General features: G+C 33.6%; 1 protein-coding gene across 1 annotated transcript in view; it reads left to right on the plus strand.

Annotated features, from left to right (window-relative positions):
- aff2 (ALF transcription elongation factor 2) overlaps positions 1-20844 on the plus strand; it is a 408692-nt gene that overhangs the window by 253941 nt on the left and 133907 nt on the right. Inside the window, exons 5-7 of the mRNA XM_087281430.1 lie at positions 1327-1413; positions 9652-9685; positions 9882-9936. Of these exons, the coding sequence (XP_087137556.1) occupies positions 1327-1413; positions 9652-9685; positions 9882-9936 (176 nt within the window). The remainder of the gene's footprint in view (positions 1-1326; positions 1414-9651; positions 9686-9881; positions 9937-20844) is intronic.

A 20844-nucleotide genomic window follows, 5' to 3' on the forward strand; every position in this document is an offset into this window, starting at 1 on the left:
CATAAAAATAGCACAGCTGGATGAAAATGCCAAGGCATGCATTAAACATGCTTACTGTACAAATGTGTGCTTCATTTTATGTTGGTGGCTAATGATTATGAATTTGTACATTTCTTTTGTGTTTTTGTGCTATATGCACATACAATTATGTTTAGTAAGTTTATACATTAAACACACCCACATAACCAGATAAACAAACATATACATTAGGTATTACTTGAGTATCTAGACACATATTGTGCTACTATTGGGGCCACGTGCTATTGCAAGTTAAGAAAGAGGGATGCACAGAACTCATATTTGGTATGTTATACAAATTTTGCAATGTGATTATATTTTTAGCAGCCATTAAGGTTGTCCAAGTGAAATGTTTCCCATCTGAACACAGATATGTGTAGGATGTAGAGCTGAGTTGTCCGAGAAGCGTAAGAGTAAACAGTCTCTGATCTGGCCTGCTCCTGTTTGGATAACCTTGTTTGGCTCCAGGAGCAACGCTCCGTTGCTTTTAATAAATTTCATTTGCAACTCAAAGCTTCCACCGCCATGCCTCACCCCCACTGAAGCTCGGAGAAATGAATGAATTTTGTGTGCATTTTTCTGGAATGTAATAACAGGTTTTCTCGGTAAAGAGTGTGCCGTTTTTGCCCTGGAGATCTCACGGTGTTCCTGCATGTGCTGTCATTAGGAAAGATGCTGTTTTTTTTTCAGACAGAATGCTTAATAAATAAACCCTCTTTTAAGGAGATTATCTGTAATTTGCTTATCATCATAATCTTCAGGATCACTTCTTACAATTGAACAAGATGTTTATTTGTGTTGATCACTTTTCCCATTGGATATACGTTGATAATTGGTAAAATGGTGACTTGCATTTGTAATTCGATCAATTCCTCTGTTAGATATGGTGGTTGAGAGAGCTTAACGCACTGCAATTTAAGAAAGTAAATGCATTTACACAAAACACCCGCAAAGAAACGATCTTCATCAATTGACAGCACACGTGTTGCAAATTGGTCAAAACACAACCTCCTGTAGTTAGATTCAGGACTAAAATCCCAATGTTGTAATAGCAGCCTAAATGTTTAAGCACATGGATTTGCAATGCTCTGTTTTTGATGTTATAATACAATGATTTTTATCTGGAGAGTCTTTGAAGGAATTGTTATTACATGAGAATTCATTTAAAAAATGTTGATTTTTTTATCATAAAAAAGGTAAATATAAAAAATGTTGCATGTGTTATTTATTTTTGTTGATGTCTATCAACAAAGCCATGATGTCTTTTATTATTATAACTAATGTAGTGTTTGTGTTGTTCTCATCTAGGAGATGACCCACTCCTGGCCTCCACCTCTCACTGCCATCCACACTCCAGGCAAAGCTGAACAGACCAAGTTTCCCATTCCATCAAAGGTGGGACATCTGTCTGTCTGTCTGTCTGTCTGTCTGTCTGTCTGTCTGTCTGTCTGTCTGTCTGTCTGTCCGTCTGTCTGTTTGTCTGTCTGTCTGTCTGTCTGTCTGTCTAATCAGATGTTCAGAAACTAAATATTTTTTTATTTAAAAGCCTCTACATAGACAGAAACTCCAGTGAAGGAAACTTATGTCTTATTGTTATGTCGCTAAGCTAACAATGGTTAGCTAACAAATATAGGGTGTTTTCACACCTGCCTTATTTAGTTCAGTTGAATCACATTAGGCCCCGTTTACACTAGTGCGTTTTAGTTTTAAAACGGCGTTTTAGAATGAAAACGATCCGCGTCCACACTCGCGTTTCACCCAGCGTTTCTGAACTGCTCTCCGTCCACACCAAAACGCTGAAAACGAACATCACGTGACCACACACACACTCTCAGGCAAGCGCTGTAGCCAATCTACCCAGATGAGAGCTGTGCTAGTCGGACTGCTCAGCAAGCATCTCCCGCTGGATCTAACCTCACTATATTTATTAAACGGAATATTTCTTTCATCTTGTTGTCTTTATTTAACGACATATTCATTGGACATTGGAATCTATTACTTGTTCTCAGGTAACGTGTTTTGGCTAAGCGCAAAGATAAGTTAATGATTAATGTAAGCACGTACATTCTGTATATTGACTGATCGCTTGCCTTTATTTCCTATAATGTATAAACTTATTGTATGTTATACTTTTATAATGGCCATTATCGATTAAAACTGATATTCAGCAAAGAGAGGGTGTGTGTTGTATTTTTAACTGAAATTGAAAGGAGGCAGTTGTTATCGGCTCCGTTTTGTTATAAATATGCACACAGTGAAGATGACGCTCATATTTGCAGCACGACGCCTCAACATTTTTGCTGTCTGTTTAGTTGTTAATATTAAAATGAAAATAGGCAGTTCCTTATATCATGTTTACATTTTATTGTTGAGAAAGTAAAACAACGTAGCCAGGGTGATGTGAATGAAGTTATAAAGTACACTGTTCCCTTTGAAGATTTACCCGTGTCCTCGGTATAGTCTGTTTTCCATATCAAACTGAGAAGAAGAGACTGCAGCCATGATTAAACTTGCGAAGTTTTAACTTACACGGAGAAGATGCAGGACTGAACTGTGCGTGTTAGGCTACTTAATATTCAGGAAAAGCCCCAATCAGAGAGGCGAATGTCTGCAGCCCCGCCTCCGTTTTCAAATGTCTCCGTTTTCCATCATCCACACTGAGACGGAGCAGCTGCGTTTCAGAATGAAAACGGCCTCTCCAGCGTTTTCGAAACGCTCCGTTTTCGGCGCTCGAGAACTCCGGCGTAGTGTGGACGGATGGCGTAACCGTAGCAAAACTTATGCGTTTTCAAACTAAAACGCATTAGTGTAAACGGGGCCTTAGATTTCGTTTTCCCTCTTGGTGCAGTTTGTTTGGCCAGGTGTGAATGTAGCAGTTGCACTCTAGTGCACACTAAAAGTGGACCAAAAAAGTGTACTGAGACCTCCTTGAAGAGGTGCTCTACGCTTTCAAACGAACCCTGGAGCGGTTTGTTTGTGTTGAGAACAGGATTTGAACTTAAACAGACCCAACCGGCAATATTTGCGGAAGATGTCCATGTCATAGTTTAGCTAAATTAATTCACGTCTCCTCCTGAAGTGACTTGCGATGCGACTTTGACGTTTGCAATGCATTGAAACATGGTTTCATTGCTTTCCAGCCAAAACTCTGCTTCATTCTCAAAATGTATGGTTTGTTTAAAGTGAGGATACAATCAGCCAGTGTTGTCCCTCCATAATAAAAAGCAACATTTTGTGTCTGCTGGTTTGTTTACTTGCAGGAGTTCCATTGGCATTTCCCCGCCCATTAATTCTGACCAATCGAAAAGCAGTTTATGAAATACGTTCAATAACATCTGGCCAATGATGTGGATTTTGTCACATGGCTGCATTTTGGTTCTTTTCAACTGGTTCAGTTAAAAGCAATCAGTGTGGTGTGAAAAGGACCCAAAAACAGCTGAAAAAAATGCTACAAAGTATCATTTGTTGCCTTTGGTCCAAACCACATGAATCGAACCAGATATGAAAGCACCCATAAAATCAGCTCATACAAATTTCTTGTAAAACAGATATATATTAATTAGGTATAAATAGCAAGAAATAATTGTATCAATATTATTATTATTATTATTATTATTATTATTATTATTTGCATGCAGCTTTAACATTTCTTGTTTTTGTTGTTTTTTTTTTTTACTCTTTCAGTGCATTATTGGGGTATTATCACTAGTCAGGTCACATGTTTTCAGATGAAATGCAGTCATTCTAATAGGCATTTACATGATTAGGAGTTTTTTCATAAGGGTGAAAATGTTTTCGCTTGTGTTAAATCTGGCCACATAAATGTTCACTCAACAACGGAAATGTTGCTTGGATTGAAATTGCTTTCAGATTACTGTAAATTGTTTTTTGTTTTTATTACAAGAAATCACCACTTTGGAATTTTAAGGTTATATTTTGCAAATCAAGACTTTTCAGGAAAGCGAGCATAAAATGTAAATAACTCAGTTTTGAGAAAAATGTGAAATAAAACATTATAAATTCTGCATGTACCGTAAAAAGTATTATACCTGCAATTACAATTAGACCTTCAACACATTTAGATCAGATAAAATGTATTGTCCAGGGTTTAAGCCGTTTAGCTTTATCAGAAATTCTTCTCCAATGTTATTTTCCAAGGCCACATGTACACACTACAAAATTACAGTAGTGATAATACACTTAACAATGTGGTAACCATGACGACATTCTGGAGTCTCGCATGTACGGCATCCACTATTTTAGACCAAACAATATAAACAATTATAGCGACTAAAGACATATTTTGCTGGCTGATTTTAAGTAAACTACCACCAACAAAGGCATTGTGTTTTGTTTGTTGTATTTTGAAGAGAGCAATCTTGAAATTAGTGATAAGCAATGTTTATTAAGGCTCATTGTGTTGCATAATATTGGAAAAAAAAACTACACTGATACAAAATTATATGAAGAATTAGTCATGACAGCATATGTTTTTAGTTCATTGTAACTTGTTAAACTAAGTTTATAATGTTCTAACACAAGTTACACAATGTGTTTTAAGTAAGTTTAACATAATATAAGTTCAATGGAACCATAAGGTTAAATTGATTCGAAAATTTAAGGCAACCAGGATTGTTTTTATAGTGTACTGACATTGTAATATGTAGTTTTTATACTCTGATGTAAAAAATAGATATTTTCACTAAATTATTTAAATAATTCTGTTTGGGAAGAATTCATTGTTTTACATTGATCGGGAGTGCATTTGCATAAATATTATAAACAAATTACAAGCATAAATTTATACAATAGAACAAAGATACTAATGAAATAAAGGGTGCTTTATGGTTTTATGGACTGTCTAATAGTATAGAGGTACAGAAAATAAGTTAATTATGAGCTTGTTCTTACTTTCTTATGTAGTAAAATCTGGCAACAAAGAGTTCCTTATAATTTCTTGCACTGTCCATACTGGATAGAGAGAGACACAGAGAGAGAAATGACTCTGATACATGTTTAAAGGGGCAGTTCACCCAAAGATTAAAATTTACTCAACATTTACTCACCCTCAAGTAGTTCTAACCCTTTATGAGTTTCTTGTTTCTGTTGAACACTAAAGAAAATATTCTGAAGAAAGCTAAAAACCTGTAACCAAAGACATCCATATAGTGGAAAAAAGACATAGCATAGAAAAGACATATAGTACAAAAGAAAATAGGAAAGTTAATGGTTACAAGATTTCAGCTTTCTTCGAAATATTTTCTTTTGTGTTCAACAGAAAAAGCAGGTTTGTAACAAATCAAAGGTATGTGAATGATAACATAGTTTTCAGTTTTGTTACCTATCCCTTTAAGCATTTAATAGCAAGTTGTTTAATTCAGTTCTGTAGACATGGAATAGAATTATTTATAATGTTGTTATTTTTTTCTGTAGTTAACTCAAATGTTAAACTTATTAAACTATATGTGTACAGAACAGGATTAAAAACTAAAGGTGAATAAACAGCAAGATTTAGCTGCATTGTGTATGTCCTGTATAACACATACAATAGATCCTGGTTAATTTTTAAAACCTTCAAAAATTTTTACTTTTTATTCTTTTTTTTTTTTTTTAAGTCAGACTTCAGGCCATTTGTCTCTCTTCACCTGATCTCATTTGACAGATGTTTTCAGAATGCACAAAATATCATTAGCATAATGTCAACATTTATTTACAACATTGGCAAAACATGACCCATGTTACTTCTGATCATTACGTTATCTTAAAAACTTAATTCAGCCAGTTTTTCTTTGTATCTATTACAAACCAAGTGTAACATTTTACAGTAATCTTTTCTTTATTCCTTTTAGAATTAGCCCTCATGCTATTCCAAATTGATATAACAGACCTGTTAAAATCCATTGCGCATGTAAGCACTGGACTTTCCACTCAAGTTCCCTTAAAATCCCATGATGCTCTTTTCTCTTTCCTGTGGCGTCTGCTATTTGTCTTTTAATAGCACATGGTCTGGGTCTCATAAGTTGGCCTGAATGACATTGCTAATAGTCCTCTATAAATGGTGATGTAATGTTTCATCGGCAGGCTCAGACGTATCTCCACCACACTGCTCACCCGCTCAAGTGTGATTTGTGTGCCTGCTCTAATTGTATTAGTATAAAATCAATTAAAGCTATCAGCAGAACTATTTCCCATCTGTAGCTGCTCCATGAGAGTTGATGTACTAAACGTTACACTTTTATTTGTCATATATTATCATCATGTTTAATTGTTTTTGAATTCACATACCCAAAATAATAATGTGCTGCGTCTTCAGATTGCTTATTTAACACTAGATGTAGCATGGGTGTAATTTTGACTATTTTAAACTTTTTTATAGTGCTGGGCAAAGATTAATTGCATTCAAAATTGAAGTTTGTTTTGACATAATATGTGTGTGTGTGGTTTATATATATTTTATATATTTATAAGTTATGTGTGATGCAAAAAAAATACATAAAAACAAAACTATACATAACATTTTTGTCACATTTAAATTTATATACAGTTAAAGTCAGAATTATTACACCCCCCCCCCTAATTTAGTAGCCCCCCTGTTTTATTTTTTCCCCAATTTCTGTTTAACAGAGAGAAGATTTTTTTAACTCATTTGTTAACATAATAGTTTTAAAAACTCATTTCTAATAACTGATTTATTTTATCTTTGCCATGATGATAGTAAATGAAATTTTACTAGATATTTTTCAAGCCACTTCTATACAAGTTAAAGTGATATTTAAAGGCTTAACTAGTTTAATTAGGTTAACTAGGCAGAATAGGGTAATTAGGCAAGTTATTGTATTATTATGATGGTTTGTTCCGTAGCAAAAAAAAAATAATAATAATTCTTAAAGGGGCTAATAATTTGTGACCTTACAATGGTTTAAAAAAAAAAATACAAACTGCTTTTATTTCTAGTCAAAATAAAACAAATAAGACTTTCTCCAGAAGAAAAAAAATATCAGACATACTGTGAAAATTTCCTTGCTCTGTTAAACATCATTTGGGAAATATTTGAAAAAAAAAAATTCAAAAGGGGGCTAATAATGCTGACTTCAACTGAAAAATTATGCTAACAAATGGTTTTATAAATCAATTTTATAATGATTTGATCAGGATGAGTTTTTTTTCTTCTAAGGGCTTATTATGCGGCTGCTTTTGCCATCTTGTGGTGGAACATCAACCGTTTTTGCTCTGCTCAGTATGACAGGCTGATGCCAAAGCACTGTATCTACGAAATGATAAATATACAAAATAGGCACTATCCTTATAAATAAACTAGTTGCAATCTAAATAACTATATTCTTGCCAAAAAAAAATTCAAAAGTATATTATGTTGTCCAACAGTTGCAATATTTCTCAAACTGTAGTGAGTTTATCTCCTGTCACTCTATGTGGGTGGAGTGATACAGAAGGGTTAGAAGGCTGTATGAGTGCTGTTATTACAGAATATTGCATGGTAATAATATCAGCCAATCAGATTTGAGAACCAGACAGAACTGTTATATAATATAATATAATATAATATTATATAATATAATATAATATAATATAATATAATATAATATAATATAATATAATATAATATAATATAATATAATATAATATAATATAATATAATATAGGTGACGCAGTGGCGCAGTAGGTAGTGCTGTCACCTTACAGCAAGAAGGTCACTGGTTCGAGTCTCCGCTGGGTCAGTTGGCATCTCTGTGTGGAGTTTGCATGTTCTCCCGTCCTTTGTGTGGGTTTTCTTCGGGTGCTCCAGTTTCCCCCACAGTCCAAAGACATGTGGTACTGTGAATTGGGTAAGCTAAATTGTCTGTAGTGTATGTGTGTGAATGAGAGTGTATGGGTGTTTCCTAGGGATGGGTTGCAGCTGGAAGGGCATGCGCTGCGTAAAACATATGCTGGATAAGTTAGCGGCCCACTCCGCTTTGGCGACCTCAGGTTAATAAAGGGACTAAGTCGAAAAGAAAATGAATAATATAATATAATATAATATAATATAATATAATATAATATAATATAATATAATATAATATAATATAATATAATATAATATAATATAATATAATATAATATAATATAATATAAATTGTGATTAATCTTTGTCCAGCGAAAAATACAATATATATACTGTAACTGTAATTCCCTGTTTTTCTTAATGGGTTTACACTGTAAAAATGCTTGGTTCTACACTATCAATTTGTTTTAGGACAACATAATAAAAGGTTAAACAACATTAACTTATTTTGTGTAAAAAATATTAAAACAAATAAGCTGTGCTAAAACAAGTCAATAATTGTATTGTTTCAACTAATTTTAAATAAGTAGTCTGAACAAACAACAAACATTATTTTGAGTGTATATTACATTTTTAAACATTGTTATTTTATTAAAATTACAAAACACCAAGTTTTTTTTACACTACTCACTTCATCTTTCGCTATACTTCTTTTCCTGCCTTTGAATCGTAGACTGTAAAAAGAATGAATATGCATACATATGTTGCCTGACCAAAAAGTACTTTTTTTTTTTTAATCAAAAACATAACTTTACTTCAGGGACATTTTTCAAACTTTCAAAATAACACTTGCTGAAGAAAGTGAAGTACACGCCTTCAGGGACAGTGTAGTAACTATAGAGTTAAAGGAAATATTACAAAAAAGTTTTTTTTTTTTTTAAGGTAATGATTCATGAATTATGAAGGCAGACATTCATTTATTCATTCATTTTCTTTTCAGCATAGTCTCTTTAGTAATCTGGGGTCGCCACAGCGTAATGAACCTCCAACTTATTCAGCATATGTTTTTTGCAGTGGATGCCCTTCCAGCCACAAACCATCTCTGGTACTGTAAACATCCATACACACTCATTCACACCCGTACACTACGGACAATTTAGCCTACCCAATTCACCTGTACCGCATGTCTTTGGACTGTGGAGGAAACCGGAGCACCCGAAGGAAATCCTTGCGAACACAGGGAGAACATGCAAACTCCACACAGAAATGCCAACTCGAACCAGCGACCTTCTTGCTGTGAGGTGACAGCACTACCTACTGCGCCACTGTGATGGCAGATGTTAAAAGCTTAATTCTTACATTTAAAAAAAAAAACATTGCATTTAAATACAATGTGACAAAAATTCAATTGCAGCTGGAAGGGCATCCACTTTGGATTACATACATTGTGATAGTTATAATAATCTGGTAGTCTTAGAGTTAAAATGAGCTATAACAAGTTAAAAGCACAATTCTTGACAATGTATTTGCATTATTAAACTTTAATTGGTTAAAAAAATAAATTAAGACTAAGTTGGGACTTTAATTTTTTATTTTTTATTTTGGCAAAGAAGTGTTTACCGAGTAATGAACGTGTAATTCCCGGTATTTTTTATTTATTTATTTTTTATTTATTTTTTATTTTTTGCATGGGATTGCACTAAGACAGACTGCTTGAAAATTAAGCAGAAATACATTTTTAGATTTTGTGTTGTGTTGAAGTGTGTGCTATGATAAGGAATTATTCTCTAATGCAGCATGTTTTTCAAGTATTTCACTGTGTCTCTTTTTTTTTTTTTTTTTTTTTGCAGGATTCCCAGCATGTGACTTCAGGATATAATGCAAGTAAGGACATCTTTCTTCTACATGCCACATTTTAGCTCAATGTCAAACAGAACTGAGTAAAAAAGCAATAAACCTCTGATTTCCCATAACAAAAGAGTATCATATCCTGCTGTGTTTTTGGCATATGGGGTTGCTGGTGTTTGGACGTGTGCAGTCAAACCTGTCCTCTAATATTTCCATGAAATTCTTTCCACAGAACGCTGCAGTGTTCCTAGTAACAAGCCTGCGACCAAGTCAGTACCACAGAAGTCGTGAGTATTCATTTGATGAATTATTTGAGGGAGTCCCATTGGGTGGATGAGGGAGGGAGAGAGAGTCACTGTTCATAGTCTTTGCTTTGTTCCTCTGTAAAACATTTCCCAGTGAGACTAGCAAATTCCCAGTAGAGGGAAAGAGGCAGTCTTCACAAATAAACATTAAAATCAGTGGTCCTTCACTTTAACACTAGATTTTCTCTGATATGTTTAACAGCAGTGTGTGTGTGTGTGTGTGTGTGTGTGTGTGTGTGTGTGTGTGTGTGTGTGTGTGTGTGTGTGTGTGTGTGTGTGTGTGTGTGCGTGTGCGCGTGCGCGTGTATGTGTGTGTAAGAGAGAGAGATTTGGGATTTACTATAGAGAGCAAATATTAAAAACTACCTAGCACAATGCCTAGCATTTTTGTCATACATGTCATGAATTTTTGTTGTGTGGTAGGATTTTTCCTGGCAGTTTGTTCAGAGGAATATTACACATTGCATTATTCATGCTCATAGAAAAACACATCTGGTGTTCAGGCAGCAGATAAAAATGCTAAAAATGTTTGATTATCAACCATGGATCTGAATATTCTCTGATTATTATATATATACATACCATGATTATTATGATCATTTTATTTAACTTTTTTATTTGAACATTACATTTCCTACTCTGAAAATATTTTTAATGCAGCCAATTTCACAGGAAAACATAAAGTATTTGACGTTTTGTCAGATTAGGGGCTAGTTCAAACAAATTTTTATGTGTTCAGTTATATGGTTGTCTCGAGGTTTTTTTCTTCACTTTCGCCAAATGGTAAAGTTTTTTCCTCGCCGCTATTGCCACTAGTTTGCATGGTTCAGGATCTGTAGAGCTGTGCATCGATTGATTTGCTCTACAGCGTTTGGATTCTCAGTAGTGATTATTAAATCACACTGATCTGAGCCAAACTGAACTGAACTTAATCTTTAAAACTGAACTACACTATTTCAATTTACTATGATCTTTTATGTGAAGCTGCTTTGACACATTCTACATTGTAAACGCGCTATACAAATAAAGGTGAATTGAATTAAATTGCATACGAAAATGTACGATTTTAAAAAAGAGGCATGGCACCCAACCCCTTAAATCCAACTGTCATTGTGCTATGAGCAAGTCGTTCTAAATGGTACGAAATAGATTTTACAAATTAGCCACTAAATCAAAAACTTGTGAATTGTCGTGAGATTGCCTTGGTATTTTTTTTCCGGAAATACAGTTGAAGTCCCCCCCCCCTTTGATTTTCTTTTTTTTCTTTTTAAAAAATTTCCCAAATGATGTTTAACAGAGCAAGGACTTTTTTACAGTCTGTCTGATTATATAATTTTTTTTCTTCTGGAGAAAGTCTTATTTGTTTTATTTTGGCTAGAATAAAAGCAGCCATTTTAAGCTATACATTTTTTTTTTTTTGATAGTCTACAGAACAAACCATGGCTATACAATAACTTGCCTAATACCCCAACCTGCCAAGTTAACCTAATTAACCTAGATATTCCTTTAAATGTCACTTTAAGCTGTATAAAAGTGAGTTGAAAAATATTTAGTAAAATATTACTGTCATCATGGCAAAGATAAAATAAATCAGTTATTAGAGATAAGTTATTGTAACTATTATGTTATTCTGACTTTAACTCTAAGTCATGCTAAAAATTAAATTACATAAGAATAATAAATGTCCTTATTTTTATCTTACCTTCAGGGCAAGGGAGTCATCAGAATAAACAGCCAAAATCGGTCCAGTGCTCTCATTAATAAAAAATATTAAAAAGCCTTTATACACATGGCTGATCCTTAAAAAAAAAACTAGAGCTGCCTTCATCAGGGTAACAGTAATCAGGTGCGTGTGGAGTTTCATTTGAATGCCACGGTCTCATGACTCATTAGAATTTCTAAACAATACTAAAATAATGGATTAAACAAGGTTAACTCAACAGTCATCATTAATTCAGCATTAATAGATGGGAAAAAAATATATATATAAAATGAAACCGCAAAAATGTATGTATATATATAGACAAATAAACAAGTATAATGTACAAATAAGCATGCATGTAGACGCATACATATACACTCATACATCCATATAAACATACAGTATAACAAATATAAAAATATTCTTGCATAAATGAAGAAAAATCTAATTCGCCATTTAAGCCTGAAAGTCACTTTTAGATTCAAAAGATATTTTTCTGTTTAAACTTTTTATCCTGTCTCCTCCCCTTGTATAATTAAAATATGCTCAATACCAATTTTATTTTAATGAACTGGGATTCCCGTAACCTTGATTTTTTAATGATGTAAAGCCTTTGAATATTGTGGATTACAAGTATGTATGGCATTTTTATGCTCAGCTAATCTCAATTTCAATTTTCTCCTAGTTGTTCCTATATAAAAGCATTTGCACCGTTCCAGTCGATATACAACAAATGTAGTGTTGCAAATAATTAATGAATTGATCTTAAATTTGCGAACTGATGTTGAATCCCTAAATATGTTCGTCTTAAGCATGTCATCACAATAATTGCAATTACCACATCTGCAGTTTTTTTGTTGTTGGACTTAGCCAAGTATTAGGGCTCTATCATACACCTAGCGCAATGCTGTGCAAGGCGGCACACAAATGTTATTTGCTAGTTTCAGCTTGACGCAAGTGTCATTTTGACATTTTGCACCACACTGTTCAAATAGCAAATGCACTTGAGCTCATATGTGCGCTCGTAGGCGGTCTGGTCTAAAAAATGAGGTGTGTTAAGGTGCATTGCTGGCGCATTGCTATTTTGAGGAACTATAATAGACTAAACAATAGACCAGCTGAGAGGAGGTCTGAAGTCCAGCACAGAGCGCATTATTTCTGTGCCCCCCTTACACATTGCTTAATATGCACAGGATGTACAGCAATATGCAAATATCTTTACAAATAACAAAGAATTTTAAGGAATAAAATAATACAAAAAATATTATTTTCTACATAAATATAAAAACCATACTTTTATGCCTTCTTCATCTCGGGGGGCTTTTTCAGTTTATTCATGACAATTTACTTTTGTATAATGTTTTTATTAAGAGTAGTATTATTTTTTATTCATATAGAGGTTTTTAAAAAATTTGAATACATTCAGCTGATCTCCGGGTCTCGCATGAGCACTTTTAGCTTAGCTTAGCATAAATAATTTAATCAGATTAGACCATTTGTATAACACTCATTTAAAAAATATAAAAAGAGTTTTAATAATTCTTCTATTTTAAACTTGTCTCTTCCGTATTTACATTATGTGCTAAGACTGACGAGAAATGCAAAGCTGCTATTAGGTGGATATGGCCAGAAACTACTTTCATATAATTATCAAGGAACTTTGTTGCTGTACCATAACTGCTGCAGCAGGTGCAATGATATCACTCAGCATCTAAAAGTAGTCCCCAGCTGTAACTAAGTAAAAGTGCTGCGTAATATCATTGTCCTTGTTGCAGGTACGGCAGCAAATGTCCTTGATTATTACTCAAAAAAATTAAAGTATAATTCCTAGCCATATATCATTCTAGAAAATAGCAAATTTTAATTTTCAGTTTGTTTGTAGTATGCAATGTACTGTAACTAAAAAAAAAAGAGTCAAGCATTAATAAGGAAAATAATCAAAGGTCTTTGTTTATTTATTTTCTTTTTTGAGATGCTAACGGTCTAATCGAATTTATTGATTTATGCTAAGCCAAGCTAAAAAGTTTTACCGCCACACCCAGAAATGATTAAAAAATGGTAAAACTCAACTTTTTATCTATAGGTGTCTTGTAAAAATAGCTTAACTGACATCCTTTAATGCGAGTTATTTATGATGACATGTCTTTTTAATACATCAAGACAGTGCCAAGATACATATGCTTTACCTAATTTATCTTTTTTTTTCAGTTAACCTGTACATAGGCTTCTTTAATATCACTAAAATCTGTTCAAGCAGCTTTCTAAACATACACAATAGAGTAAACGAATGAAAGTGTAGCAGAGAGTGTGTGTGTGTGTTGGTTTGGAGAGGCAGCGATGGGGTGATACTGAAAACAAAAGCTGGAGGAATTTGCATTGTTTACTCTTGGAAGCCACTTAAAGGCTGCAGATATCTGCTGATCTGGCCTCAGTCTCTGATATGTCATTTTCTCTTCAATTCAGAAACCCAGAGCGAGCCTTGAGCGCCGCTCTTTATGTTTACTGCATTTCCTACTGTCTTCTCACGCTGCTCCATTATTCCTCTGCTTCCTGCTCAGAATCACTACAATATATGCTTGTTTTCCTCACACAATTGTGCCTGATATTTGAAGGCTCTTAAATGATTTAACTAGTCCAAATGTTTAAGGATGCAGCCTTCAGGGCAAGAACATTTCTGTCAATACTGGCTTTGTCCTCGAGAGCCGAGTGCGCGAACTTAGTCTGGATGTTTGAATTGTAGTGAAGGCAGAAACGAATATCAGGAAAATATCATGTTGACAGACATCTTACTTGATATCGAGCGATCTTTGTTTGGCTGAATGTCAAGGTGGGCGATAACTTTGAGAGCCTGTTTGTTCACCCTTAATTGAAAGTTCAGTCATCGTTGATTTACCCTCATGTCATTACAAGGTCATAAGAAATCATTCATCTTTGGAACACCTTTGGAGACATAAATATATTTTAATGAAATGTTAGATATTTCTGTCTCTCTACTGAATTCACTCCAACTTAATGTGAAATGAGTGGATTAATTAAAGTTCATTGAAGAGATGTGATCACTTTTATGTGATGAAATATTTAATTTAGACACTTATTCACTTCTACAGTACATATGTATCAGTCTGCAATATATATATATATATATATATATATATATATATATATATATATATATATATATATATATATATATATATATATATATATATATATATATATATGTACAAAGGGGTATATTTAAAAGCAATCAACTTTTGGAGTGGCTGATAATTGACTAGGTTAATAAACAAAAATCCAGCAAATATTATATGGGCCAAAAAAAACATATTTACATATACACACACTCACCGTCCACTGTATTATATACACCTGTCCAATTGTTTGTTAATACAAATTTCTAATCAGCCAATCACATGGCAGCAACTCAATGCATTTAGGTATGTAGACATGGTCAAGATGATCTGCTGCAGGTTAAACCGAGTATCAGAATATGGAAGAAATGGGATTTAACTGACTTTGATTGTGGCATGGTTGTTGCTGCTAGACGTTAAACTGCTTTCAGAAACTGCTGATCTACTGGGATTTTCACGCACAACTATCTCTAGGGTTTACAGTGAATGGTCAGAAAAAGAGAAAATATCCAGTGAGCAGCAGTTCTGTGGGAGCAAATGCCTTGTTAATGCCAGAGGTCAGAGGATGGCTAGACTGGTTCCAGCTGATAGAAAGGCAACAGTAACTCAAAAAAAAAACAAAAAAAAAAACAACTGAGGTATGCAGAAGAGCATCTCTGAACGCACAACATGTTGAACCTTAAGGCGAATGGGCTACAGCTGCAGAAGACCAAACCGGGTCCCACTCCTCTCAGCTAAGAACAGGAAACTGAGGCTACGATTCACACAGGCTCATCAAAATTATAGAAGATTATAAAAATGTTGGAAACCGGTAACCATTGGCTTCTTTATTATTATAATTTTTTTCCCATGATAGGCTTCGGTGGTTACCAGTTTCTAACATTATTCTAAATAATATTCTTATATGTTCAACAGGAAAAAATAAACTCATAAAGGATTGGAACCCCTTGAGGGTGAGTAAATAGCTAGTACATCTTCATTTTTTGCTGAGTATTATTTTGAAGAAAGAATTTGGGGGGGAAAAATCTGTGGAAATTACTAGAGCTTCTAAATAATACTTGATTACAGATTAGCAAACAATGCTTAGCATTCACATTTGATCATAGAGTCTCAACCATACTTGCCTGATATGAGAACCGAAAAGGTTGTTTCTTGTGTCTCATGAACAATAGAAGTTTAACAATCAAAATAAATTTAAGCAAACTGGTGGTCCCTTTTTTCATTATTTCTTTTTTAAACGTAAATGAAGAGCAAAAGTAGAACAACACAAGTCAAAATAGGATTTTCTTTTCAGTAAAAGTAAAAGTGATTTTTTATGGGATTGCGGCACACAATTTAAAGAGACAGTTCACTCAAAAAGAAAAAAAAAGAAAAAAAAAAAAAAAAAATATATATATATATATATATATATATATATATATATATATATATATATATATATATATATATATATATATATATATATATATATATATATATATATACTCTATTAACTCACCCTCAAGTGGTTCCAAACTTTTATGAGGTTTTTGATCTGTTGAACACACACAATTTTGAAGAAAGCTGATAACCTGTAAACCATTGATTCCATAGTAGGGGAAAACTTATATTATGTAACTTAATGGTTACAGGTTTTTTTTAATGTTTTTCAAAATGCATTATTTGTGTTAAGCAGTAGAAAGAAACTCATACTTGTTTAAAACAAGTACAAAAAGGGTAAATGCTGGAAGAGTTTTCATGTTTGTTCCTTTAATTGTTCCTTTAATCAAATCTATGTATTGTCTAAAAATCTTGACTGGACATATTTTCTACTATGTTTTTTTTTTTTTTAAACGCTTCAAGTCTCTTAACCTCTGGTGGTTATATTTCTCCCTCTACAGTATCACACTGATACCTCAAGACTAACGTGAAGGATACAGATTTGCCATCTTATAAACCTTTAGCTCTTCAATTTCTCCCACTTGAGCCACAATCATCCATTAGACAGATAGTACAGACGCTTTAATTCGAAGTTTACCGTGGTGAGGAGTCGTAAAACGGCACTTTTCCTCGGCGGATCAGCCATTTTGTAACCTCCTTACAAGTGTCGGTGATCAGTGGTGTAATTTACTCCAAGCCTGATATTAGTCACACTCAACTGGCGCTTTGTGAGAGCACACCAGAGAATATGGGCTGGTGTCAAACACTGATGGGCCATGAGCCAAAGATAGCCTCTAGTGGTACATCTTACACTCTGCTTGGAGATACTATTAAGGAGTTGCATACCACTGCACTGACTGGGAAATATATTTATTAAGGTCATCTATTTGAACAATATAAAACCATTGCTTTTAAGGTAATCTTTGATTTTGAGAATATTGACAGTTGAACTTGACTACTTTGAAAGTAGTGGGAAGAAAATGAAGCTTAAAAAGACACATTTAATGCTTATTTAGTGTTTATTTGATTAAAATACATCAATTTGTTGATTTTGTTTACAGTACTGTGTCTTTACCGACTGTGTTCTGAATTGTTTTTGATTGTTGTAGCTTGCCCAACTCTACAGTTTTCATTCATTCAGTCAGTCAGTCAGTCAGTCAGTCAGTCAGTCAGTCAGTCAGTCAGTCAGTCAGTCAGTCAGTCAGTCAGTCATTCATTTTCCTTTTGGCTTAGTCCCTTTATTAATCAGGGGTCACCACAGGGGAAGGAACCGCCAACTTATTTGGGAGTTAAAATAGCACAGTAAATACCAAATGTAAGTAGGAATCAGCAGTGGCAAGAATATGAACCTGATGCTGGGTAACCGGTTTAATTAATTTACATTAGTGATATGTAACAAAAATATTTAATTTGTAAAAAAAAAAAAAAAAAAGGTTTATTAATAAATATGACAAGACTTTGTTATATTTTAGTTTACCTGAGCTGTAACAGGGTACATACAGGAATCAGAAAATGACAATAAATACCTTTAAGGCCTTTTTTAAGATTCTTTCCATAAATTTAAGACCTCATCACCAACATACAGTACTTACTAAATACTGATTGTACATAAATACATTCATATACTAAATAAAATGCTAATCCAGCAGGTTGCGCCTATAGAACCGCAGGAATAATAGTGTCTCCCTGGTTACTGCAGTAAACAAACAGCGATGTCAAATCTAGAAGGATTTTATCATTTCCGAAAAACTACACAACATCTCAATATTCACAGATTAAATGCAGACAAACTTTATCAAACTGACACAAAATGTAATACCTTTTAAAATTGCATTTAAAACTTTTAAATTCTGTTTTTAAGTACGTAATTTTTTCTAATTGGATTTTCCAAGTTTTAATACATTTTTAAGACCCCAGGGAAGAAAAAAAAAAAATTGTGTTTAATATCTGAATAAAAAAATTATATTGTTTTTTCTTTTTCAATTATAATATGACGTAATTGTTCTAATACTACTACTTCCACTGCTGCTAATATATATATATATATATATATATATATATATATATATATATATATATATATATATATATATATATATATATATATATATATATATATATATATATATATATATATATATATATATGGGCGAGGCAGTGGCGCAGTAGGTAGTGCTATCGCCTCACAGTAAGAAGGACCTCGGCTCAGTTGCCGTTTCTGTGTAGAGTTTGCATGTTCTCCCTGCCTTCGCGTGGGTTTCCTCCGGGTGCTCCCCTTTCCCCCACAGCCCAAAGACATGCGGTACTAGTGACTTGGGTTGGCTAAATTATCCATAGTGTATGAGTGTGTGTGTGAATGTGTGTGTGGATGTTTCCCAGAGATGGGTTGCGGCTGGAAGGGCATCCGCTGCGTAAAAACTTGCTGGATAAGTTGGCGGTTCATTCCGCTGTGGCGACCCCGGATTAATAAAGGGACTAAGCCGACAAGAAAATAAATGAATATATATATATATATATATATATATATATATATATATATATATATATATATATATATATATATATATATATATATATATATATATAGCCGCTACCTTTTAGCCTACCCTATTCCCTATCCTGTACTGCAAGTCTTTGGACTGTGGGGGAAACCGGAGCATGCAGAGGAAACCCACACAAACGCAGGAAGAACATGCAAACTCCACACAGAAACGCTAACTGACCCAGCCGAGGCTCGAATCAGCGATCTTATTACTGTGAAGCGACAGCACTACCTACTGCGCCACTGCGTCGCCCTATTATTATTATTATTATTATTATTATTATTATTATTATTATTATTATTATTATGCTATAAATATTTTATAGCTAGCAAATTTCCAGAAGTAGGTGGCAGGTGTAGCCTTAGTTTAATCTGTTTACTGAATGTTTTAACTAAACAGTTTGTTTGTTTGTTTACTATTTGTCTGTTTTATGTTTCATCCTTTCGACAAAAACACATGGTAATAAAGAAATATAGGATTTTTCAAAATCAGGTATTTCACAACATCAAACAAGAATTGAATCTGGAATTGAATCTAATCTGAATTAAAAAAGTCAAATTTAAATATTTTTTAAGGACTCAATCAGATAATATTTTAATTGCACGTTTAAGCATTAGATTTTAGAGAGGGAAGAATTTCTTATCTTCAATGCAAACAATTGACTAGAGAAAGAACAGTGAAATCTATTAGGTGTATTTTTGATCTGTTTACTTGTGTTAATGGTGTAATTAGTGTTGTAATTCAGTCCTTATGCATGAGCCACTTCATGCATCATATATGATCTGTATTTACAGAGAGAGCTTTTATTCATTCAGCTCAGTGCCTTACAGTACACAAAGGCCTGACTGATTAGTCCTCTATTAAACACAGACATTATCTAGCATTCATCTTCACGTGAACTCATCTCAGGGAGTCATCAAGCTGTAATTGATTAGGCTTAATTAATCATCAGAAGGAAGGGCAAAGGAGAGTGTTAAGTGCTCTTGTCTTGATGGAAACGCTTGCGGATGGTCTTCAGCTTTGGTTTCTAATGATGTCAAGATGCTCTAAACTAATGCAAACTCCAAGTCAGAGGTTGAAAATCACATGAAGTCTCATCAAATCATCAACATTTGCCAAACCTATACTCTTAAAAGAAATTATGAACTTTTTTAGCAAGGGGCAGGACATTACCTGATATAAATATATATTAATTAAAACACTTAATCATATTATTAAATATTTTAAATAAATGTTGCTCATTCTCTTTAGCAAACATTTATTTTAAATCTGCTAAACTTCCAAGCAGCAACTTTTTTTCTTTATTGAAAATAATGGGAAGTTTTTCTTTCCAGTTAAGTCATACATTTAGATTGTGTTTAACAAATCATGTTACACTGAAGACTAGAATAAATCAAATCAAATCAAATCAAATCAAATCAAATCACTTTCATTGTTACATCACCAGCAGCATGTGTACTATGATGAGTGAAAAGCTTAGGTGCTGGCTCCAGACAGTGCAAAATACAGGCAGTGCAACTACATACTTAAAAAACAAAACCATGTACGATTAGCAATGTTGAGAGTAATATGCAAAAGACAATAAATACATGAAAGACAATAAATTAAGAAAAACATATAATATAATATTGTATAGGGCGAAGCAGGTAGTGCTGTCGCCTCACAGCAAGAAGGTCGCTGGTTCGATCCTCGGCTCAGTTGGAGTTTCTATGTGGAGTTTGCATGTTCTCCCTGCATTCGCGTGGGTTTCCTCCAGGTGCTTCTGTTTCCCCCACAGTCCAAAGACATGTGGTACAGGTGAATTGTGTAGGCTAAATTGTCCGTAGTGTATGAGTGTGTGTGTGAATGTGTGTGTGGATGTTTCCCAGAAATGGGTTGCGGCTGGAAGGGCATCCGCTGTGTAAAAATGTGCTGTATAAGTTGGTGGTTCATTCCACTGTGGTGACCCCAAAATAATAAAGGGACTAAGCCGACAAGAAAATGAATGAATGAATAATATAATATAATATAATATAATATAATATAATATAATATAATATAATATAATATAATATAATATAATATACAATCAAATTGTACTTTTAATGTCATTTCT

This window comes from Danio rerio, chromosome 14 (genome assembly GCF_052040795.2).
Source record: "Danio rerio strain M-AB ecotype USA chromosome 14, GRCz13ab, whole genome shotgun sequence".
Classification (NCBI taxonomy): Eukaryota; Metazoa; Chordata; class Actinopteri; order Cypriniformes; family Danionidae; genus Danio; species Danio rerio.